General features: G+C 42.3%; 2 protein-coding genes across 4 annotated transcripts; both read right to left on the reverse strand.

The window, feature by feature from the left end:
- Window positions 1-715: 715 nt before the first annotated feature.
- Window positions 716-8,559, reverse strand: LOC111955070 (glyceraldehyde-3-phosphate dehydrogenase). Its single transcript, XM_023975136.2, has 12 exons — window positions 8,478-8,559; window positions 7,867-7,912; window positions 5,880-5,979; window positions 5,664-5,773; window positions 5,278-5,368; window positions 4,908-5,023; window positions 4,577-4,658; window positions 2,615-2,766; window positions 2,383-2,461; window positions 2,154-2,237; window positions 1,568-1,665; window positions 716-1,008 (listed from the first exon to the last, which is right to left on the reverse strand). The coding sequence occupies exons 2-12, from the start codon at window positions 7,887-7,889 to the stop codon at window positions 939-941; spliced, it is 1,005 nt and encodes a 334-aa protein (XP_023830904.1). The 5' UTR covers window positions 7,890-7,912; window positions 8,478-8,559; the 3' UTR covers window positions 716-938.
- A 9,558-nt stretch (window positions 8,560-18,117) lies between these two features.
- LOC111955109 (inhibitor of growth protein 4) lies at window positions 18,118-22,937 on the reverse strand. 3 transcript variants are annotated; one of them, XR_002876071.2, is made up of 8 exons: window positions 22,835-22,937; window positions 22,222-22,293; window positions 21,885-22,051; window positions 21,469-21,583; window positions 21,065-21,176; window positions 19,118-19,262; window positions 18,574-18,995; window positions 18,118-18,420 (listed from the first exon to the last, which is right to left on the reverse strand). XR_002876071.2 is itself a non-coding variant. In XM_023975195.2 (8 exons), exons 1-8 carry the CDS (start codon window positions 22,935-22,937, stop codon window positions 18,381-18,383), a joined length of 816 nt encoding a protein of 271 aa, XP_023830963.2. In that variant the 3' UTR covers window positions 18,120-18,380. The 3 variants fall into 3 exon arrangements, 2 of the variants coding, with proteins under 2 accessions (XP_023830963.2, XP_023830964.1); XM_023975195.2 differs by having other exon boundaries at window positions 18,120-18,420; window positions 18,574-18,635; XM_023975196.2 differs by lacking the exon at window positions 22,835-22,937 and having other exon boundaries at window positions 18,120-18,420; window positions 18,574-18,635; window positions 22,170-22,293.
- Between the last annotated feature and the right edge of the window lie 1,111 nt (window positions 22,938-24,048).

Genomic DNA, 24,048 nt, shown 5'->3' on the forward strand with positions numbered 1-24,048 from the left:
ACTGAGACTTGCTTGGCTACCCAGACGCCTTGCTCCAACCAAACGCTATGCCACGCCCACAGACGTTACGTTTCCTACAATGAGTCTGGATCCGAGTACCTCCTTAAATCCGTCCAATTTCATTCTGCTACTCAGTTCTGGATCAGTCAGGCTAGACTTACAAGATGGGTTGTCAGGTCACACAGACAAGGGGGGTCCATGGAAGGCCATGCTGGCCGGCTTGCAGGGCAAAATTAAATTTAGAACCACACTAAACAAATGTCCTAAATTTAAACAAAGAATATGTAAAATACTGTAGTTTATTTTAAGTTAAACCCTTTTTTACAAGTCACAGCAGTCGGGTACGTCAACTACTTCAGACCAGCTGCATCTCCATATGACTGATTTAGAATTGAGATTTCACCCGAGTGAAAAGCAGTACACAAATCCTATCCATCACAGGTGATAACCTATTAGGGACCCAGTGGTCCTGGATTGATTCATACCACAGYCTTAGCAACAGGAGTGATGTTCTAGCTGGCGCCTCTCCAGCTTACTGGAGTGCCCGTCTGTTCTACGGAGACGTGAACTGTGGGCTAGGGACGTTAGTCCATGCAGGGTGGTTTATTAGGCAGCAACTGGAATTAAACTGATGTATTTCCGTTGCAAAAAGTAAAGATAATCAGAATGCCGTTGAGCGCCGTAATGAAAATGTGCTCTGGAAGAACGAGGACAGTTTTCACAAACGGGACTTTTATTGTCTGACAGTGCAAAAATAAGCCATAGTGCAGTAAAAATATCCTCTTCAAGCAAAAATCACTCAGTCATCACACTAGTGACATTATGAAAATGTTGCCTTGGAGTTGCCTATAGGCTCTTTTTCTCTGGCGGCGGATTGGTGGGATATCCGTTCAGAAGGAATATTTCACGGGATGTGGGGGTTCGGAGTTGTGGAAGCTTCACTCCTTGGAGGCCATGTGCAGACACAGGTCAACGACACGGTTGCTGTAGCCAAACTCGTTGTCGTACCTATGGAAAAGAGAAGTTAGCGAAAACACAAAACCCTACAAATTACAGAAAAGGCTATACTAATTCAATGATTGTTGTAATTCGGTGCCAGCACACCATTGATTGTATCTGGGTGAGCGACTTAAACCCATGAACTGCATTCAACAATGTGGTCCAACAGAAGTCATTCATTTTCAAGGTAGGCAGTCCTGTCCTTTTAGCACCAGCTGCTACACTAGGCATTGTTTGCCACAAGTTAAAATTGTCCCCCAAACCACACTTGTTGCATTTCACCACCCCACAATAACAGGACATTTTATTTAATAAGTTATTGTGTTTACAATTTTTTTGGCCTGGTTTAGATCCTGACAAGGCATCAACTTGTTGATTGAAACTCAAATTAAAGGGAAGTTGATGTTACTCAAGGCTCTGCTCATTATATATACACTGACCTTGGCAAGGTTATAACAGCACATTCACTGCAATGCGAACAATACACCGCTGTACATCTCAATGAAACATTGAGTCGGTGGACACCTAGTGAGCGATTGCAAGGGTGTGTAGGTTCCTGCATACATACCATGAGACCAGCTTGACAAAGTGGTCGTTGAGTGCAATTCCTGCACCGGCGTCAAAGATTGAGGACCGGCAGTCACTGTTGAAGTCTGTGGACACCACCTGCAGGGGGGGGGCACTTGGAGCTTAGACATTTCCGCCTGACTTTGAGGCCCAGGGCATTAGAGTTAGGAAATGTTGCCTGTTCTTTAAGTGTGCACTACATCCAGTCGATGCATTCTAGAACTACCCAGTGGTCAAATTGTCAACTAATAATCCCTCATTCAAATCAGATGGGCTAGTTCTGGAATACATCAAATACAAATGGCTGGGGACTTAAGTTTGAGGAAACTGATCCAAACTGCACSTTTTGGTTTTTGCCCTAGCACTAGACAGCCGACTCAAATAATCAAAGCTTGATAATGAGTTCGTTATTGGAGTCAGCTGTGTAGTACAAAGCAAAAACCAAAACATGCATTGGGGGGCCCCAGGTCAGTTTGGTAAACGGATCTAGACTAACCTAATAATTGTTTTACTCATAAGGAATAGTATACAAGTGCACACTAAGAAGAAAAAAGACAGATTGGGACGGAGTTAGTGGGGAAATTTACCTGGTCCTCTGTGTATCCCAGAATTCCCTTCATGGGTCCTTCAGCAGCAGCCTTGATGACCTTCTTGATCTCGTCATAAGGTGCCTAAAGCAGACGAACATGTTAAAAAAGGTACACCATACATATATGAAGTGCCCGTTGCTGTAATGCCGGTAACTTATCCCAAACTCCCAGTTTAACCCTAGTAGACAAGCAAAAGTATTTTTTTTTAAAGTGGTTGGAGACTTACAGCCTTCTCAAGACGGACAGTCAGGTCAACCACAGACACGTTGGGAGTGGGGACACGGAAGGCCATGCCCGTCAGCTTGCTGTGGGTTAGAAAGACCAAGGTTCAGGAGCCACACATTACAAAATTCAAGTATTAAAAAACAACTTGTCACTAGTAAAAAAGGGCAATATAAATCCCAGCCGTTATCACAATTGTCAAAACTGTCATTAAAGTGATCCTGATTGGTTCATACCCGTTCAGCTCGGGGATAACCTTTCCCACGGCTTTGGCGGCACCGGTGGAGGCAGGAATAATGTTCTGGCTGGCACCACGTCCATCTCTCCACATCTTACCGGAGGGCCCGTCAACAGTCTTCTGTGTAGCTGTGACGGCATGAACTGTGCTCTGGGGGGAACCAGTGGTAGGGATGTTAGTCTAGGCCTGGTTTATGGAGGGCACCAAAATTAAATGGATATGACATTCCAGAATCTACAATTTGGAATTGTTCATACCTCAAAAGTAGTAAATTGATAGACGCCCATTACTCATCTCAATACTTTTATGATCTGAATTTCAGTGAAATTGATAATTCATTGATATACTAATAAATGAACGAGGAGGGTTTGGATAGATTGATACACTAATTTGAAAATTTGATTTTGAGCAGTAAAGACCTTTAATGTTCACACTGATAATGTAAATGCCAAGTACACACTTTACTACTGAACAAAAAAAAAGTTCMTTTTTCAGGACCCTGTCTCAAAGATAATTTGTAAAAATCCAAATAACTTCAGATCTTCATTGTAAAGGGTTTAAACACTTTTTCCCATGCTTGTTCAATGAACCATGAACAATTAAACATGCACCTGTGGAACGGTCATTAAGACAACAGCTTACAGACGGTAGGCAATTAGGTCAGTTATGACAACTCAGGACACTAAAGAGGCCTTTCTACTGACTCTGAAAAACACCAAAAGAAAGATGCCCATAGTCCCTSCCTTAGGCATGCTGCAAGGAGGGATGAGGACTGCAGATGTGGCCAGGGCAATACATTTCAATGTCCGTACTGTGAGATGCCTAAGACAGCACTACAGGGAGACAGGACGATCAGCTGTTCATGCTCGCAGTGGCAGACCCCGTGTWACACCTGCACAGGATCAGTACATCCGAACATCACACCTGCGGGACAGGTACAGGATGGCAACAACTGCCCGAGTTACACCAGGAACGCACAATCCCTCCATCAGTGCTCAGACTGTCCACAATAGCCTGAGAGGCTGGACTGAGGGCTTGAAGGCCTGTTGTAAGGCAGGTCCTCACCAGACATTACCGGCAACAACGTCACCTATGGGCACAAACCCACCGTCGCTGGACCAGACAGGACTGGCACAAAGTGCTCTTCACTGCCAAGTCACAATTTTGTCTCACCAGGGGTGATGGTCAGATTTGCGTTTRTCATCGAAGGAATGAGCGTTACACTGAGGCCTGTACTCTGGAGCGGGATYRATTTGGAGGTGGAGGGTCCGTCATGGTCTGGGGTGGTGTGTCACAGCATCATCAGACTGAGCTTGTCGTCATTGCAAGCAATCTCAACGMTGTGCGTTCCAGGGAAGACATCCTCCTCCCTCAWGTGGTACCCTTCCTGCAGGCTCATCCTGACATGACCCTCCAGCATGACAATGCCACCAGTWTTACTGCTCGTTCTGAGCGTGATTTCCTGCAAGACAGAAATGTCAATATTCTGCCATGGCCAGCAAAACCCGGATCTCAATCCCATTGAGCACGTCTGCGACCTGTTGGATCGGAGGGTGAGGGCTATTCCCCTGCAGAAATGTCGGGAACTTGCAGGTGCCTTGGAGGAAGAGTGGGGTAACATCTCACCGCAAGAACTGGCAAATCTGGTGCAGTYCATGRGGACATGCACTGCAGTACTTAATGCAGCTGGTGGCCACACCAGATACTGACTTAATTTTGATTTTGACCCWCCCTTTGTTCAGGGACACATTCAATATTTGTTAGTCACATGTCTGTGGAACTTGTTCAGTTTATGTCTCAGTTGTTGAATCTTGTTACGTTCATACAAATATTTACACATGTTAAGTTAACTGAAAATAAACTTAGTTGACAGTAAGACGTYTCTTTTTTTGCCGAGTTTACATTCCAGTAAGTACTGCACTTCGACAAAGTCAAACACTGAAGGAAAATCTGTTCTTACCATGAGACCCTCAACAATGCCAAAGTTATCGTTGATAACCTTGGCGATGGGAGCCAGGCAGTTAGTTGTGCAGGAGGCATTGCTGTGAGGACATGACATAATTACTATCATACCAGCACAAATGTTAAATAAGAATTGTGCAACAAATGTATTGAAAACTAAGCTTAAATGCACTATTTATTGAAATTGAAATAGTATTACCTCAGGACTGAGGGGTAGGAGTCTAAATAAAGCACACTAAGATAGTTTCAGCCATTCCATGTACACATTATCTTTTGGCCATAGGGAATTACCACTGCTCTTTTAAGATGCAAGGAAGGGGGAGGCTTACCTGACGACCTTCAGGGAGTTGTCGTACTTCTCGTGGTTGACRCCCATCACAAACATGGGGGCATCTGCACTGGGGGCGGARATGATGACCCTCTTGGCACCTCCCTGCAGGTGAGCCTGTTGTGGCAGTTGGGGTTAGAGGGCAAAGGACATTGTGGAATAGCAAAGCCAGTGAATGAACCAGGCCAGACAACCTTTGGGCACAGAGTTAAAAACCCAGCTATGTTAAAAAGCAGGTAAAAAAAATGGTGTTAATGTGAAGTGGGGTCACGGCAAAACATGCCTACCAAATTATGCCTGCTCGCCAATATCCCAAACTATATAAAAATGTGACCATGGCCTTCCTACTGCTAGTGAACGGATGTTCTTACAGAAGCTTTGTCGATGGTGGTGAACACACCAGTAGACTCCACAACATAGTCAGCTCCAGCCTCGCCCCATTTGATGGCAGTGGGGTCCCTCCTGAAGATAGAAGTTGGGATTGAGAGCCACAAACCTAGCATTCAATTAAAGATATCAAATGGTTCCATTTGGTGTGAAACCCATAGGCATCCTAACACAAGTGGTCTAGACCGATCAAGCACTCCCAAGCGTCAGCCTTGGCACGCCMAAGAGTCAATGGGGCAGTTTCCCAGAACCAGGGAGAAATTTCCATTGAAAGTGCTTTTTAGTCAACTTCTAAACTTAATATGGGTGCAGGAAAGCATCCAAATGTGTAATTTGAACTAATGTACTTAAAAGAATAAGGAAAACCCACTCATGGAAAACTGTGATGGTGAGGTTCCCAATGATCAGCTTTCCACCCTCCTGCTTCACTTCACTGTGCTTCCAAACACCGTGGGTGGAGTCATACTTGAACATGTAGACCTATGGAACAGGGGCAAGTACAGTCAGTCACGGTACAGTAAAAACCTGAGGTTTAGTTTACATTTTTTTAAAGTGTACTGCACTTTATGCAGTATGAAGTTCTCACCATGTAGTCCAGGTCGATGAAGGGGTCATTTATGGCGACAACCTCAACTTTTCCACTCTTGGCAGCAGCACGGGTAACCAGGCGCCCAATACGGCCAAATCTGATAAGCGAAATCAGATCATTTTACGATTAATCCCCATGTATTCATATGACCATACCAGCAGGTGGCAGCAGCCCTAAACTGACAGCTCTACAAGGCCTGCCAACCTTGACTGATAACAACACTTGACATTTGCAGCCCAGAGCCTTTGTTTATGCCTAATATGGTTGGGTTGGTGCAGCGTGACGAGAAAGTGCGGGTTGAGGACAAATTGTAGAATCAGGTTAGAGAAGACCGATATGTAAACTTGGTTGGCCTGTGCAGTTAGTGACATTACCAACCAAATGCAAATAAAAGTTATCGTAGTGTTTAAACTAGATTAAGACACATTGCCATCAGTTGTGTAGGTCTAGTTTCAGCATAATGTCAGTGAAGTGTTTAGCGCAATCCACATAGGTGAAATAACTTAAGTCTGATGGTTACTGTAACTCAAGCGGATTACTGACAGAACCATAGTCAAATACTGAATGCAGGAGACTTCAGTTTCAGTTAGTGGTTGAGAAATGTTTAAGGTCAATAATAAGGCATATGAATCTAGATGACACAAAGTAAACTGGATTGTAGTCTAGAATTGTTTTCAGTCTTAATTTAAAAAGATAATGTCAGTTCTGGGCAGCTGAAGTATTAACTTCCTTGTAGATACCGTCAGCAGTCAATTAGTGCAGAGCTGTCTTGTGGTATATAGATATATATATATATATATATAGAACAATCAAGTTCACAGCGTGGATACTAAAACTCTTGAGGATTCACTGTCATGAATTGTGATTATCGTTATGTTTAAACGCATTTGAACTTTGTCCAGTGACGCAAGCCGACACACCCCCAACTACAAGGGTGGCCTGTTCACAAGGGTCAATGTATTGACCAAGAAAGGACTCAGTGCGTCAGAACAGAGTAAAAACAAAGTGAAAAACAAGTAGCCCATTTGGTAACATTAGGAGGTAAACAGTTGGTGTTCTGGAGCAAAACCCTTGTTATCCATTCCCATGAACAAGTCCTGTTCTAGTCAATTAAGTTGTCACTCAAAACACGTCCATGACATCGGTTGAGGGAACTGAACAGTCAGGAGGATTTATTGCACTCCGTGATAAGAACGTTTAGTTTCTACACTGTATAAAGGTCAATCAGAACAATCTCATGTTAGTGTTTCCGGTTTAATATGTTATAGGTTGTCTTGGACTTCATGTTTATTTGAGAAAGGGCCCATCATATCCAACTTTAATCTTTGTGCAGCTCAATTATTCACAGTCATTGGGCTCCCAAGTGGTGCAGCCATCTAAGGCACTCTGCAAGAGGTGTCACTTCAGTCCCGGGTTCAAATCCAGGCTGTATCACATCCGGCCGTGATAGGGAGTCCCATAGGGCGGCACTCAATTGGCCCGGGTTTGGCTGTCTTTCTAAATAAGAATTTGTTCTCAACTGACTTGCCTAATTAAATAAACCCTTACATTTTAAAACTATATTAACTTACAGCCATCTATTGGCCAAATAAAGGTTAGAAGGATAGGATTGTCTAAGAGCTCCTCCAAACAATCTGAGCTCTGAACTTTAACAGGGTATTATTAGATAGAATAAAGACATGACAGCTGAGGAGAGGATTTCTACAGGAGTGTTGCAGAGGCGGTGTGACACCCAAACTATAAATAAGTAGAGAATGGACAGGGGAAGTGTCCAGACTTGGCGTATGAACTAGTAGCTACAGTATGGCTGTCCACCACCTTGGTTCCAAAGTACACAAACTGTATCAAGGGATTTGTGCAATGCAAGCTAAGGTCTCTTGTGACCTTTTACAACTTGGTTATCTAGCTTTGATACAAAAGTCAAATTCAGCCAGTGTTAAAATATTCAAGACTATTTAAGCTAAATATAACAAACGCAACTTACCCATTGATCCCAATCTTCACCATTTCGCCTGATATGGTCTAGTCCTCTGAAAGTAGAAAGTAGTAATCTTTGCATCACAAGTAATATGAGCATAATGCAACATTTGAATTAGCATCCATGTCAGTGTTACCCAAACTAGTTTTATCTTCCACCCTAGCAGTAGACCGCTGATTCAAATGATCAACTCATCAAGTTGATCAGGCTATTTGGATTAGCTGTGTTGTGAAAGCAACGAAAAAGTTAACTAATTGGGTTCCCCAGGACTGAGTTTGGGAGACGGTGTACGTCAATCAAGTCACTGAATAAGAGTCATAGAAAGAAGAAAATATTAAAATTGCCATGAGAATCTAGTCTGTRGCAGCGAGTCATTTATTAATGTAGACAGTTGACCAAACAGTCTTGGAAACCGTTGAAAGAAAAATGAAGTGACTAAATATGCATGCCAAAGAAAACATTTAAAAAACGATGCGCAAAGTAATAAAAGAAAGCAATTAAAAACGCCAGATAAGCCTAGGCCTACAATGAGTAGTGCGTAAATCACATACAATAAACACATACATGAAACTGTCAATTAAAGTTGGTTTTGAAGGAATAACAAAGTTTTAAAGTACCGTTCTTGTATAGCCTCTGTCTGTCCACTTGTTTGCAAGGGGAAGCGGTGACGAGGAAAGGTGCGCTCGCATTTTATCTTCCCATTGAGTCCTTGGACACGCCTCCGCGTCCGCACGCCCTGTCAGAATGTCAAGGTCGTTGTCGCTTATCAATCGACAAGGAAGTACAGAACTAAAAACCTACACCATTAATTTGGACGGTGGGTGCATCTTGGCAAAATCATGTTTTAAATAATTTTCAGTCTAATTTTATATTTCATTCATTTACTAATCAATTAAAATGGTGGGTTTGGATGGATTTATTAACTCATTTGTCAATTTTTAATACACATGGACTAAAAGGCAATTTATTATTGATCTGGCAATACAWTTCTGGAGGTGTGAAGGTGGAGGTGTCATAATACCCATAAAACCTAGCCTTCAAACAGGGAAATGGTTCCAATTGTTTTTCCACCATTCATTTTTTCCCATAGGGAATATTAGAAACACTTAAAATAAGGGCTGTGTTTTGTGTAGGCTTACCCTGGCGTAACATTTTGATAACCATGTAAATCTCTCTCGGACAACGCRACATTTAATGTCATTTAAAATGACATTAATTGACGTAGTCAATATAACAATTTGTTCAGTACTTTTGAAATGTACAGCGACATAATTCAGAACATGGGCCGTTCTTACAGTATTCTCCCTGTACACCAAGTCAGAACCGTAGGATAAATAAAGGGGGCATATAAGCAGACAAAGGAAGCTCTTACAATATCCAATGATTACATTTCTCAAAAAGATGCTATAGGCTACATGTGCACCACCAAGTCAGAACAGTAGGCTGAATTATGAAGGGAAAAGGGACCAAATTATTAGGGTGAAGCACATGGGCTACTAAAAGCTTACTACACAACATACACTTAGTATTACTTTATTGGCTACAATATACATATCTCCCTGGAATATTGCATAATTTATGCAGCAGCATACAATACCTTTTTGGACTCACCTTGTTGTGCTGTGCTCACTTGAACAGGAAGGTGGCGCGGCGGTTCTTCGTGGGAAAATTTTGTCATCAAACTTTGTCATCAAAGTCTGGCATTCTCTGGATTTGTGGTGCTTTCAAGACAAATGGGAACTCTTAAAAAAACAAGGTCGAATCATGATGACGTCAGTGATCTTTAGGTCAGAGATGTAGAAAGAGGCCCAAGTTCCCAACTTGCCATTCCGAGTTGGATGACCGTTCAAAACATATTTTCTCAGTCTGAGATCGTTTTTTTCCAAGTTCCCAGTTGTCTTGATCTCACTGAAGTCTGAGATTTCCCATTTCCGAGTTTCCAGTTGTTTTGAGCGTGGCAGAAGTAATGCGTGAATGACAGCATGGTCAATGTTGAATGTGTATCCTTTTTAGCTTGGAAAAGAGACCCTTAACCCTAGACTTGGACCACACGCCCACTCCACTGAATAGCAGGCTAGTGATTGCTTTGCAATGCTTGCAGTTAGCCACTGATTCCTTCCAAACCACTCATTGTTGAATTAGCGATTTCCAACTTGTTGTGTAAAGTTTATGTCCAATGGTCGATGAGCGCCGATACATTTTATCTATAATTTCTCTTCATTATTTCTCTTCACATGACAAGGATTGAAAAGGATTTGCCAGTARATTGTCAACTTGATTCATGATGTTGATTGCTAGCTTGCTAGCTAAGATTTTGAAAGTATGACGTTGACRTGATCAGTCCAATCAAAGCTACTGTAGATATAATGTGATTTGACATCATTGTATCTGTGGCCAATGACCTTGAGCCTTCTTGGATGGCACTTCTAATGTAACTCTGTGGCAGCACCCAAGAGGCTTGAATTTTCAAGCTCTACCCGTAGATTTTGCGGTGACGCTGTGTCCCCATGAGTGACCGAACACTGAGCCAATCACAGCGCAACTAAAGAACATTACCAACCCCTAAACTCCATATTTTCCGCTGGCTGCCCCACCACCAGAGAAAGCACTGTGCTAGGCTAAAACACCTGCATTTTGGAGCTGCCTTACTCAAGAAAGCAAAAAACTGACCAAGTTTGTTTGCAGCTTTATTAACTCAATTATAATTTTTTACATTGTTTGTAAACTGATACGTGACACGTATTAATGCAAAAATAACATGCAAAACCCTGAATGACGGGTCGCCACTGATTATGACTCATACTGTGGTACTCTACTGCGAAGCCTCCGGAGGTTTTGCAGAGGCCAAATCAAGCGCCATACCACATTGCCGTGTGCTTCCCAAATGTTTTAACACTGCGGCGGCTGTATTGACATGATTGGTTGATGCTAGGTGGGGGYGGGAGGTCCTGTATAAACACAAACTCACTTCCTTGACAACTTCCTTCACAACAGCTCTGCTCTGCTACACAAAGCGAAAGAAGTATGAATGCCCTGACTTCTGCAGAGGCCAAATTGACGTAAATGCTGTTCGGCCACTGCAGATATTGGACTGRCCATGCAGAGCCTTTAAAAGGAAGACTCAGCCAAATTAAGTTACCAGAGGCATGCCTGCCAGATCTTACAATGCCTGTAGGCAGGTCCGTCGTTTCTGGGCCCGCCCTACCGAACCTCCTTGCTTGTCCAAATAAAACATTGAAATATTGATCATTTATTTGACCAAGACACGTGCCGACAGAAAACSCATCAATCTTAGTTAACGTATCCGAGCGAGCAAAACAGTGCCCCTCTGTCTAAGTATGTGTAGACTATGTATCTGATGCTTTTTGGCAGGAATGAAATGCTTTTTGACATGTCCCTCCCACTTTCTGAAATTGCATTTTTGTCCCTCCCAGTTTAATAATTGGAATGTAAAGAGCGTCTGCTAAATGACTTAAATGTAAATGTAAATGTAATACAAAACGTGGCAACGGTGTGCTTTAGGACCATGTGGACGCCTCCGAGCAGTCAGGAAGGCTGTTTGGAGTGTTTATCCGACTAGATAAAAAATTCAAACAGTTATGTCCCCCCCACATCTAAAACCAAAGTTGCGCCCCTGCTTTTTGGACCAAAAGAGTATGGAATGTCATACTATTACTGGCAGACAGCATAAGATACATGGGCTACATATAGAGGGCACTGTTTCTCTTGCTCGGATGCTTTCTCCAGTGACATAGTTTCAGCAGAGAGGAAGAGACAAAATGAGTTGTCTCACTCTCACCAAAAGCTATCCAGAATAACCCCAATGCGTTTCTATGGGCGTAATATGCAGACCTAAGCTTGTCGCCTGCCCTCCCGCCTTTGGGACTAAGACTTCCATTGTTAGGGAGGAGACATGAAMATTTGTCAGTGATACGCATCTAAAATATGTGTGAAGATAATGCCTTCAGTATAATGTAAAATTTGATTTGAAATGTTGCAACAAGAAGAGGAGGGGTGTGTGGAAAACATATGGTGTGTCTCTCTCCAGAATGCAGGCACTCAGCTCTCCAGAATGTGTTCAGCTCTCCCACCAATTATTGTACATTCATTGTTTCATTGTGTGAATTGGTTGCCCTATGAATTTGTTTTGTTTTTTATCAATTCCCCATTACATACACTACCGGTCAAAAGGTTTAGAACACCTACTCCTTCAAGGGTCTACATTGTAGAATAATAGTGAAGACATCAAAACTATGAAATAACGCATGGAATCATGTAGTAACCAAAAAAGTGGTAAATAAATAAATAAATATTCTATATTTGAGATTCTTCAAATAACCACCCTTTGCCTTGATGACAGCTTTGGACACGCTTGGCATTTTCTCAACCAGCTTCACCTGGAATGCTTTTCCAACATCCCAAACCATCTCAATTTGGTTGAGGTTGGGTGATTGTGGAGGCCAGGTCATCTGATGCAGCACTCCATCCCTCTCCTTCTTGATAAAATAGCCCTTACACAGCCTGAAGATGTGTTGGGTCATTGTCCTGTTGAAAAACAAATGATAGTCCCACTAAGTCTAAGCCAGATGGGATGGCGTATCGCTGCAGAATACTGTGGTAGCCATGCTGGTTAAGTGTGCCAAGAATTCTAAATAAGTCACAGACTGTGTCAGCAGCAAAGCACCCCCACACCATAACACCTCCTCCCCCGTTCTTCATGGTGGGAACCACACATGCGGAGATCATCCGTTCACCCACACCACGTCTCACAAAGACACGGCAGTTGGAACCARAAATCTCCAATTTGGACTCCAGACCAAAGGACAAATTTCCACTGCTCTAATGTCCATTGCTCGTGTTTCTTGGCCCRAGCAAGTCTCTTCTTATTATTGGTGTCCTTAAGGAGTGGTTTATTTTATTTATTTAACTAGGCAAGTCAGTTAAGAACAAATTCTTATTTACAATGACGGCCTACCAAAAGGCAAAAGGCCTCCTGCGGGAACGGGGGCCTGGGATTAAAAATAAAAAATAAATACAATGTAAATATAGGACAAAACACACATCACAACAAGAGAGACAACACAACACTAAATAAAGAGAGACCTAAGACAACAACATAGCAAGGCAGAAACACATGACAACACAGCATGGTAACAACACAACATAACAGCAACATGGTAGCAACATAACATGGTAGCAGCACAAAACATGGTACAAACATGATTGGGCACAGACAACAGCACAAAGGGCAAGAAGTTAGAGACAACAATACATCACACAAATCAGCCACAACTGTCAGTAAGAGTGTCCGTGATTGAGTCTTTGAATGAAGAGATTGAGATAWAACTGTCCAGTTTGAGTGTTTGTTGCAGCTCGATCCAGTCGCTAGCTGCAGCGAACTGAAAAGAGGAGCGACCCAGGGATGTGTGTGCTTTAGGGACCTTTAACAGAATGTGACTGGCAGAACGGGTGTTGTATGTGTCGGATGAGGGCTGCAGTAGATATCTCAGATAGGGGGGARTAAGGCCTAAGAGGGTTTTATAAATAAGCATCAACCAGTGGGTCTTGCAACGGGTATACAGAGATGACCAGTTTACAGAGGAGTATAGAGTGCAGTGATGTGTCCTATAAGGAGTGTTGGTGGCAAATCTGATGGCCGAACATYTAGCCGCTCGAGAACACCCTTACCTGCCGATCTATAAAGGATGTCTCCGTAATCTAGCATGGGTAGGATGGTCATCTGAATCAGGGTTAGATTGTCAGCTGGGGTGAAAGAGGAGYGATTACGATAGAGGAAACCAAGTCTAGGTTTAACTTTAGCCTGCAGCTCTGATATGTGCTGAGAGAAGGACAATGCACCGTCTAGCCAWACTCCCAAGTACTTGTATGAGGTGACTATCTCAAGCTCTAAACCCTCAGCGGTAGTAATAACACCTGTGGGAAGAGGGGCATTCTTCTTACCAAAACACATGACCTTTGATTTGGAGGTGTTCAGAWCAAGTTTAAAAGGGTAGAGAAAGCTCGTTGGACACTAAGAAAGATTTGTCGTAGAGCATTTAACACAAAATCTGGGGAGGGGCCAGCTAAGTATAAGACTGTATCATCTGCATATAAATGGATGAGAGAGTTCCTACTGCCTGAGCTATGTTGTTGATGTAAATTGAGAAGAGTGTGGGGCCTAGGATCGAGCCTTGGGGTACTCCCTTGGTGACAGGCAGTGGCTGAGACAGCAGATTTTCTGACTTTATACATTGCACTCTTTGAGAGAGGTAGTTAGCAAACCAGGCCAAAGACCCCTCAGAGACACCAATACACCAATACTCCACAAGAATGGAATGGTCTACCGTATCAAAAGCTTCGGACAAGTCAATAAAAATAGCAGCACAATATTGCTTAGAATCAATGGTGACATCATTGAGAACCTTTAAGGTTGCAGTGACACATCCATAACCTGAGCTGAAACCAGATTACATACCCGAGAGAATACTATCGACATCAAGAAAGCCAGTCAGTAGATTACTGACAATTTTTCCAACACTTTAGATAAACACGGCAAAATAGAAATAGTCCTATAACAGTTAAGATCAGCTTGATCTGTSATCACGTCAAAGGGTGGCTACTTTGTGCAGAGGGTCCCTGGTTCGCGCCCGTTTCGGGCGAGGGGACGGACTAAAGTTATACTGTTACATTGATGCTGTTGACCCGGATCACTGGTTGCTGCGGGAAAGGGGGGTGAGTGTAACGGATGTGAAATGGCTAGCTAGTTAGCGGTGTTGCGCGCTAATAGCCTTTCAGTCGGTGACGTCACTTGCTCTGAGACCTTGAAGTAGTGGTTCCCCTTGCTCTGCAAGGGCCGCGGCTTTTGTGGAGCGATGGGTAACGATGCTTCGTGGGTGACTGTTGTTGATGTGTGCAGAGGGTCCCTGGTTCGCGCCCGATCCGGGTCACGGCACCAATCTAACAGTATAACTTTAGTCCGTCCCCTCGCCCCGAACCGGGCGCGAACCAGGGACCCTCTGCACACATCAACAATAGTCACCCACGAAGCATCGTTACCCATCACTCCACAAAAGCCGCGGAGCAAGGGGAACCACTACTTCAAGGTCTCAGAGTAAGTGACGTCACCGACTGAAAGGCTATTAGCGCGCACCACCGCTAACTAGCTAGCAATTTCACATCCGTTACACTATGATGAAACTGGCTCATATGGGGACCATCACAGGAAAGGAAGACCCAGAGTTACCTCTGAGGCAGAGGATAAGTTCATTAGAGTAACCAGCCTTAGAAATTGCAGCCAAGATAAATGCTTCACAGAGTTCAAGTAACAGACACATCTCAACATCAATTGTTCAGAGGAGACTGTGTGAATCAGACCTCCATGGTTGAATTGCTGCAAAGAAACCACTACTAAAGGATACCAATAATAAGAAGAGACTTGCTTGGGCCAAGAAACACGTGCAAAGGACATTAGACCGGTGGAAATCTGTCCTTTGGTCTGATGAGTCCAAATTTGAGATTGTTCAAACCGCTGTCTTTGTGAGACGCAGAGTAGGTGAACAGATGATCTCCGCATGTGTAGTTCCCACCGTGAAGCATGGATGAGGTGGTGTGGGGGTGCTTGGCTGGTGACACTTTCTGTGATTTATTTAGAATTCAAAGCGCACTTAACCAGCATGGCTACCACAGCAATACGCCATCCCATCTGGTTTGCGCTTAGTGAGACTATCATTTGTTTTTCAACAGGACAATGACCCATCACACCGCCAGGCTGTGTAAGGGCTATTTCACCAAGGAGAGTGATGGAGTGCTGCATCAGATGACTTGGCCTCTGCAATCACCCGACCTCAACCCAATTGAGATGGTTTGGGATGAGTTGGACCGCAGAGTGAAGGAAAAGCAGCCAAAAAGTGCTCAGCATATGTGTGTACTCCTTCAAGACTGTTGGAAAGCCATTCCAGGTGAAGCCGGTTTGAGAGAATGCAAAGATGTCATCAAGGCAAAGGGTGGCTACTTTGAAGAATCTAAAAAAAAAAATTGATTTCTTTAACTCTTTTTTGGTTACTACATGATTCCATATGTGTTATGTCATAGTGTTGATGTCTTTACTATTATGCTACAATGTAGAAAATAGTAAAAATAAAGAAAAACCCTTGAAAAAGTAGGTGTGCAAACTTTTGAATGGTACTGTATATATAATAAACATAACATTCTTAATAATCTCCACCCTTAAACACCTTCCACATACAGGTAACTGCCAAAATAAAAGAAACACCAATATTTGTATTATTTAACTAGGCAAGTCAGTTAAGAACAATTCTTATTTACAATGACGGCCTAGGAACAGTGGGTTAACTGCCTTGTTCAGGTGTGGAACGACAGATTTTTACCGTGTCAGCTCGGGGATTCGATCTAGAAACTTTTCAGTTACTGGCCCAACGCTCTAACCACTAGCCTACCTGCCGCCCCAGAAAAGCTTCAATGTACCTACGCATTAGTGTCTGTAACTCTGGTGTCGCATCCTTCCAAAATTCTTCCACGAGAAATTTAATAATTTAATCCACTCGTGCCTAGTGGATGGTGGTATAGCCATTGTAGCCAAAATAATGGGCAACTGGGCCTGCCCAGCATTTTTATAAATGACCCTAAGCATGATGGAATTTCTCAGAAACACCTGTGTGGAAGCACCTGCTTTCAATATACTTTGTATCCCTCATTGACTCGTGTTTCCTTTATTTTGGCACATGTATTTTATATGATTCACTAGTGTCATATGAAAAAGGGAAGACAGACACCTTCTGGAATTTTGGAAAGNACTCGTGTTTCCTTTATTTTGGCACATGTATTTTATATGATTCACTAGTGTCATATGAAAAAGGGAAGACAGACACCTTCTGGAATTTTGGAAAGCACAGGACATGATAGAGCAGTGATGAGACTTTTAGCCGGATTGAACACTGCACTGGAGTGGGGGTGATGGGGTTTGAAATAGTACAGGGATTTTACACTTAGGGAATGGGCCAGCTGTGTACAATGTTGGAATTATGAAGTTATTTGATGTCTACCAAAATAACAGTGGGTAGAAGGAAAGAACATCTTAAGACTGATAAACTATTGGAGGACTTCAGATTGATATTCTGTCAATACTATCCATGCAAAGATGTGTCTATCTTTCTTAGACATCTCGCACATTGGGCCCAAAAAATATTACAGGCAGGAAATACAGCAGGAATACACATCCCTAAGCTAATGAGAATAGAGCAACTTCTAGAAACAAATGTCATTTTACTATTTTTTTTAAAGCTTTATTGCTTAATGGAAAAACACCAAACAGCACCCAATGTTTCAGTACAGTATTCAATTACACTTTGAATACAAAAAGTAAATGTCAACAAAATACATTTTCATTAGTTTAACTTGAAATAATATTCTTGAGGCACCAGTCAAAACCTACTGAGCAAAGTATCAAGTAACTCTGATACTTTTAAGCACATTTAAATTGTTATTCTTACAGTAATGATCAATAAGGCTCTTCATAAACAMAGCCAGTCAAAGATATGCCTCTCCATAATAGAAATATACAGGACATTGTTGAATGATGTGAGTTGGGGCCTATCAAAATGTCCATATATATTTGAAAGTGTTAGCATTTAGATTCCTTTAAGCAATTCCATTTCCAGCGCACTCATTTTGTGCAAACAACCTGCAATTCAGGTCATTGCTGTTTAGTGAATGTGCGAGAGAAATTCTGTCCAGTTTGCGTCCGACTGCATTCTGAACTAGGACATCTGGATCTGTATATTCTCATTGAGTCAAATCTATYAACTAAATCAATGACTCTGCTTAATCAATAAATGTTCTGTCCCCCAAAGTCTGATATGGAAATAACCAGGGATGAATTAAGAGAACAGATGGGAAATAAAAGAGTTAACACTTGTGATCCGCGTTTATCAGGGCGGAATAGTGTTCAGTATAAAAGCATCCAGTAGGAGTCGCTGTTACAGTCTGTCATGAAGCAACCGAGTGGCTGAGAGCCATATAGAACCACCGGCTGTAAAATAAGGGTATACGTCCCTGTATTACTCTGCATATTAAAGCATTAAAGCAACCGCCAAAAAAAGTTCCAAAATAAAATGCAACATAATAGTCATGATTGRGGAACGTCTGTAACTTCACCTCTGTCAAATGTCCTTCATTGCTTCTTTCTGTTTAACAAAGAGAATTATACAGGATAACAGACCGGAAGGACCYKARKRSKGGGGGGGGGGGGGTCGTGTTCATTAGACACTGAACTGAAGAATATGGACTGATACAGGGAAGGGGCTACTCTGGACTTGTCCAATAGGAAATGCTCATTTTGGTTTTGCGTTTGAAAACAATTTGCGACGGTGTGACCTATTAAACATGACCCTGCGGAGTCCATGTTAGGATTTATGGAGGGTTTCCCCATGTTCCAATACAAACACTGAACCCTCCTTTGTAAACTCTAGCGTTATGATTGTTGGTTATGATTGTCTCTGRGTTCATTTTTTCTTCCTCTCCTGAGTACACCTTGGACAGTACCTGGGCGTAAGAAATGATAGAGAGGAAAAGAGAAAAGAAAGGGTGAGAGATAAATGGTGGTACGTTCAGGGTCTTGATCTCTTCCATGTTATAGGTGAAAAATCCATATTTTCCAATCCTAAATTCCTGATTTCCATCTCTTCCTTGACTTACCATTTTCCTCTGGGTTTTGTTGTCAGCCCCACGCAGGCGAAGTGGAACCACTCAATGGAGCACTGCAATGAGTCCAACACAATACATTCTGCTTAGTATTCCATTAGTGCCGGGAGAGACTTTTATAATGCTTTACTGCCCTCTAGTGGGCCAAAAGGAACTAGTCTTTATTTAGRTTTTACTTAATTCATCTTTGATTGAAGTGCCAAAAATTCCAAAGCCATCGCTCATTTCTAAACACTATTTTATAAATCAGACTTTTAGGTAAAATCACRCATTCATGTCAATGTGGTATTTTTTGTAGGAACATTCTAGTGCCCAGATATCAGGTTAGGATTTGGATCATAGTGAATAGTTGACCCAATCAGGGTTGGGGTTCATTTCAATTCCGTCATCTCAGGACGTGATGTCATTGCTTCTCTCTATGAGAAAAAAAGGGAATTGGAATGTCAGTTTCCTTCCTGAATTGAAAGAACTGACCTCAACTCTGGACCTAGTGCTCATGTACCACTAGATCGTCACTGGCAGAAAGCTGTGGACTCACGTCTGTGTTGTCACAGCCGATCATCTCTCCGTAGGACACTTGGTGACACAGGCAGTAGGTGGGCTCGTTGGGGTCCACGGGCATGTCCAGCACGTCCGAGGGGTGGACGTTCCCAAAGTTCACTGTAGGGGCTGTGAACTCAGGCCTAAGGACAACAAGGGAAGACAATAGGGATGAATACTGAGAGGAAGAGATGTACTGCATCAGAAGCTGCTGCMAGATACRGAGTGAGAGAAGACCAGAACAGCACATTTCGGGTTAGGTTCACGGGAGTTATTTGAGTGGAGATGAAAATGAGCTGTCTTGATTATATCTGGTACAAAGTAGTGATGCACTGATATGACATTTTTGGCCCAATACCAATAACCGATATTTTAAATTTTAGCGGCATTTTAAGCATTCTAGTACAGCATCGTCCAGGCCGTCATTGTAAATAAGAATTTGTTCTTAACTGACTTGCCCAGTTAAATAAAGGTTACACACACACACTGACCAAAAAGTTATTTTGTTGGCATTTACGTATGTAAATGTAAAACATAATCATAATCAAAACCTATTTATTTTTTAAAATCTATTTTTCCTTTATTTAACTAGGCAAGAAGAACAAATTCTTATTTTCAATGACGGCCTAGGAACAGTTAGTTAACTGCCTTGTTCAGGGGCACAACGACAGATTTTTACCTTGTCAGCTCGGGGATTCGATCTTCCAACCTTTCGGTAGCAAGTCCAACGCTCTAACCACTAGGCTACCTGCCGCCCATGTTTAGTTGTTCATTTGTTCAGTCGTTTCATTCTCTACCAGGATTTCTATGGAACGCTGTTTGGGTCTTTGCGTGTCAAAAAAGATATACGTCAAGTGTCAACTAAGTGTGCAAATTGGACTTTGCGGCTAGCCTTCAAAAATAAAATATGGCATAATTCTACTATTTGTATTCATTTGCATCACTGTCAACAACATACTTTTATTTTGAAGGCAAACCGCAAATTTCACTATTGTGCCTAATCCTTATTGTGGCTAGCTTCACAACACATAACCCGGTCTGGTCGAGCCTCACTAGCCAGATGAAGCTAGCTGGCTGCTTATAACGTTAGCTTTGGGCAACAGGGTTAAGTAGCTGGCTAGCTATTTATTTTCATGGAACTGAAGTTCAATAGGCAAACAACAATACTTAGTCACAAGGATTCCTAAATCATTGCTAAGAATAATGAAAATGACTGCAGTTTCTACTGGTCATTGTTTTCAGGYTGGTTGTATTGGTGCTAGCTATGTACCAAGCTAAAGCTAGCTACCCCAGAAGTTGCGGTCGAACAAATAATGCTTTATTACCAACGCGGTATTGTAAACACATCGTTTGTGGCCGGTGTTTGCAGACTTTTTTGTCCAGCTTTGACAGTGCTACTGTATCTTTTATGACACGCAAAGACCCAAACRGCATTCCATAGTATGTATGTCGTGAAGCTAATTGCAGTGACGCCATTACTGTRTAACTCCRGTAGGGCAACATCTGAAAAATAGYGCACTTGGTAGTGTGTACCGGTGCTCGACCAGTCGGYGAAARCCAACATCAACCACGACAGAGAACGGTTGATTGTCAAGGGCAATGAATTCCATTATCTTGGCTTTAATGGATTTCGCCTTTGAGTTGTCTYGCTGAAATTTTGTTACTCTTTCAAATGACCKCTCGATCCACACAGCAGACATTGTGTGGGCTAGGTTAGGAATGCTGTGTTGMACGTGTAGCGCTASATTTTACATGGCGTTATTACATCATGTACCTACGTTATATAGGTATGCACGGTAGCTTTGACATCGGTTATTAACATCGGGCYCATACCGATGTTGGYATTTTTAGCWAATATCGTTMGATTCCAATATGTTCACCGATRTATCGTGCATCCCTAGTACAAAGCATCAGCCTATGAAACGTATGTTTTAAGTGTACATACGCTTGTGTTAGTTTGACTTTCTTCTGTCCGCTTTTGGGGCTGCAGTCGTCGTCTGACTTCACCTTTAACCTTGTGCGAGCCACCTTCTTCTCTTTTGGCCCCCTGAGCTCACCTGAAAAAAGACAAAACTCTTTAGGCTATGGWCACATTTGGAGCTTACCTGGGTTGTTTATTAAGCACCAAACAGAAGAAAATAGGCTAATAAAATAAATAWGGAGGGACTCCCTGGACTTGTCCAATAAGAATAAGCAAATGTTTGTTTTTGCTAAATGTTTTCCATTRCATGCCATAATGAACATGGCCCAATTCACAGCTATCTATAGGGTTGAACGTCAATGAGACAACACTAAAAAGTCACATTTGGGTTGAAGGGACAAAATTGAATGAAAATGAACAGAACTTACTCTTGATTCCTTTACTGGAGGTTGAGTCATAGTCTGTGCTCTCAATCTTTTTCTCCTTCAGGTCTGCCTCGAAGCGGGCCAGGTCTGTGTCCAGCCTGCGAATGTGTTTGTCCACCTGAGGGGTCACAAKGAATAACAGGACACTGACTGAGACATTACATGTAGAAACAACAGACATCTCAACTTGCCTAGGCTAACTAATCACAGTCGAAGCAGAAAGTAGTCAACATTTCCATTTCCAGCTGCATCAAACATGCTAATTGAGAATATAACACACATTTCACTATGTAAAGCTTACCTGCAACCTGAGGTAACCCTCTCTCYAAAGAGCACCTTTCCTTTCCTCATTACTAGTATGGACCCCAAGCAGCRCTTCTATTCCCATTCTACTGTATCCATCTTAARGTCCTACTCACCATCTCATAGGTCTGCATGGCCAGTTGGACCTTATCATCKCCAAACTCTTTACACTTGCCATATGACTGCTGGATCTGCCGGAGCAGGGAGAGCTTCTGCTCAGAGGAGAGGGTGTGTGTGTTTGATGTGTACTCACGAGCCAAAGAGTCTATCTGCCCTTTCAGATCTGAGAGAAAGAGATTAATTCATTTATAGTTAATTGTGGGTACAACCATCACATGGGCTACATGCACACTGACTTCWGACTTTAGCCTAGACACTCTGGATAAGTGTTTTCTATTTACCTGTTATGATAACAGCAACAATCATAATATCAGATCTGTGTGAGAGTCTCACCCTCTGTCCGTGTGTCCAGGTCTCTCATAAGAGTGAAATTCCTCTGTAGCTCAAACGGCAGATTTTCTATACCTAGAAAAACAAGGTTGTACAGTGTATCACGTTATATACCGGTTCCAAATCAAATACACCAGTATCATCAGTGTCAGTGGGCTGCAACATTGCTAGCTTCTTGKGTGTGTTAGGTAACGTTACTAAAACTGTCAATGCTGGTCTATAAATATGTATAACTGTTATTACGTAAACGTGAGGATASCACTGAATAGAACCCTACGATACAACAAAGTAATTTAGAATCGATCAAGAACGGTATAATTATGCACCACTTTGTTAGCTGGCCATCTAGCTAACTTGGGTTGCAGGCGCGCTAACTTAGCTAACGTAAGTTAGCTTTCTCGCGTGCTCTTTGTCCCTTGCTCTGGGCTTTTTTATGTAGTAAAGTTAGCTAAACCAGTAACTGGGCTTCTTGTCTCCTCAAACCCTGGTACTGGTTCTGGGAGTAGCTATGCGTGCATGTAAAACAAAAATACACAAACAAATTCCATTACACAATATTTTTGTAGGATTCTACATTATTTCATGAATAWAACATAAACAAGGAAAACTATCTTACTGTCAAGGTAATGTTCTAAATACATTCCCGCCGCCATCTTGAAAATAATAAACAAAGGTTTTTCTGGTCTTCTTCTTTTATGAGGTTTAACGGCGGTTGGCATCCAATTTGTTGCATTACCGCCACCTACGAGACTGGAGTACAACTCCCTTATAATTTGCTTGGAAAATAAAAATKTACTAAATAAATACCCTACCATCTAACACTACACTCACTAATTTCAAAATGATATAAAATAAAATTAACACCACCCTACTCTACTAATTAAATGTATTTATTCCTACCTCATGCCATCACACCCTGTAACTCTTCTGATGTCAAGTCTCGCACACCCAAATACCTCTCTGCAGCTGCCACCACAACCTMAATTTTCTGCGACTTCCATTCCATCCCTGCAGTACAGTTGATAACCATTGTTATAAATGCTAAAAATCCCACCGTGAAACCACAAATGGATCAGCCAAAAGGCAAGAGGCCACTTTTTCCATAAACTTCCCTCCTACTGTCACAGACTCATCTTTTTGCTGATCCTCGGTGCATACCTCGGTCTCCGATAACTTCACCACACCTGCCACCTCCGATACTTCACCCTCATTCACTTCCATTTCTCCTCCTGTCTTCAGCTCCCTCTGCTTACACTTTCTAACGTTCTTCTTTAACAAACCATCTCCCCTTTTCCACCATTTTTATCTGACTCAAGCTCACCCTCTTCTTCCCTCTCTCTCTTAGACCTCCTCTCCCTCTCTTTTCCCCTCCATCCCTCCTCCGTTTTCCAAGTATACGTCTCCTTATGATAATACTGCACTACTCCTGACAGCCATCTTGTTCTTGCTTTCTCTAAGGACTCCATTTCCGCTGAGGTGTCCGTTCTCGTTCTTCCGGTCAGACATGAAATCCAATTCTTCTTCTCATTCTCCTTCTTCTGGGTTTAAGGTGGACTACATCCTAAAAGTTGTATTGCCGCCACCAACTGTGCGGAATGAAAATAAAAGATTACAAAAAACAAATAAATATGGATAAAAATACTAATTAACTACCCAAACACACTCCTCAAAACGCTCCCTACTTCATCTGTTAAAAACAATAATCATGTATAGTCCCTCCACAGGCCTGGGAAGGCGTCATCTTCAGACGCCAAAAACACTTGGAAATCTTCCACTGGGAAGTCTGCTGAAGCCACAATGTCCAATTTCTTTGATGTCCTTGCTACTTGA

This window comes from Salvelinus sp. IW2-2015, linkage group LG30 (assembly GCF_002910315.2).
Source record: "Salvelinus sp. IW2-2015 linkage group LG30, ASM291031v2, whole genome shotgun sequence".
NCBI lineage: Eukaryota > Metazoa > Chordata > Actinopteri > Salmoniformes > Salmonidae > Salvelinus > Salvelinus sp. IW2-2015.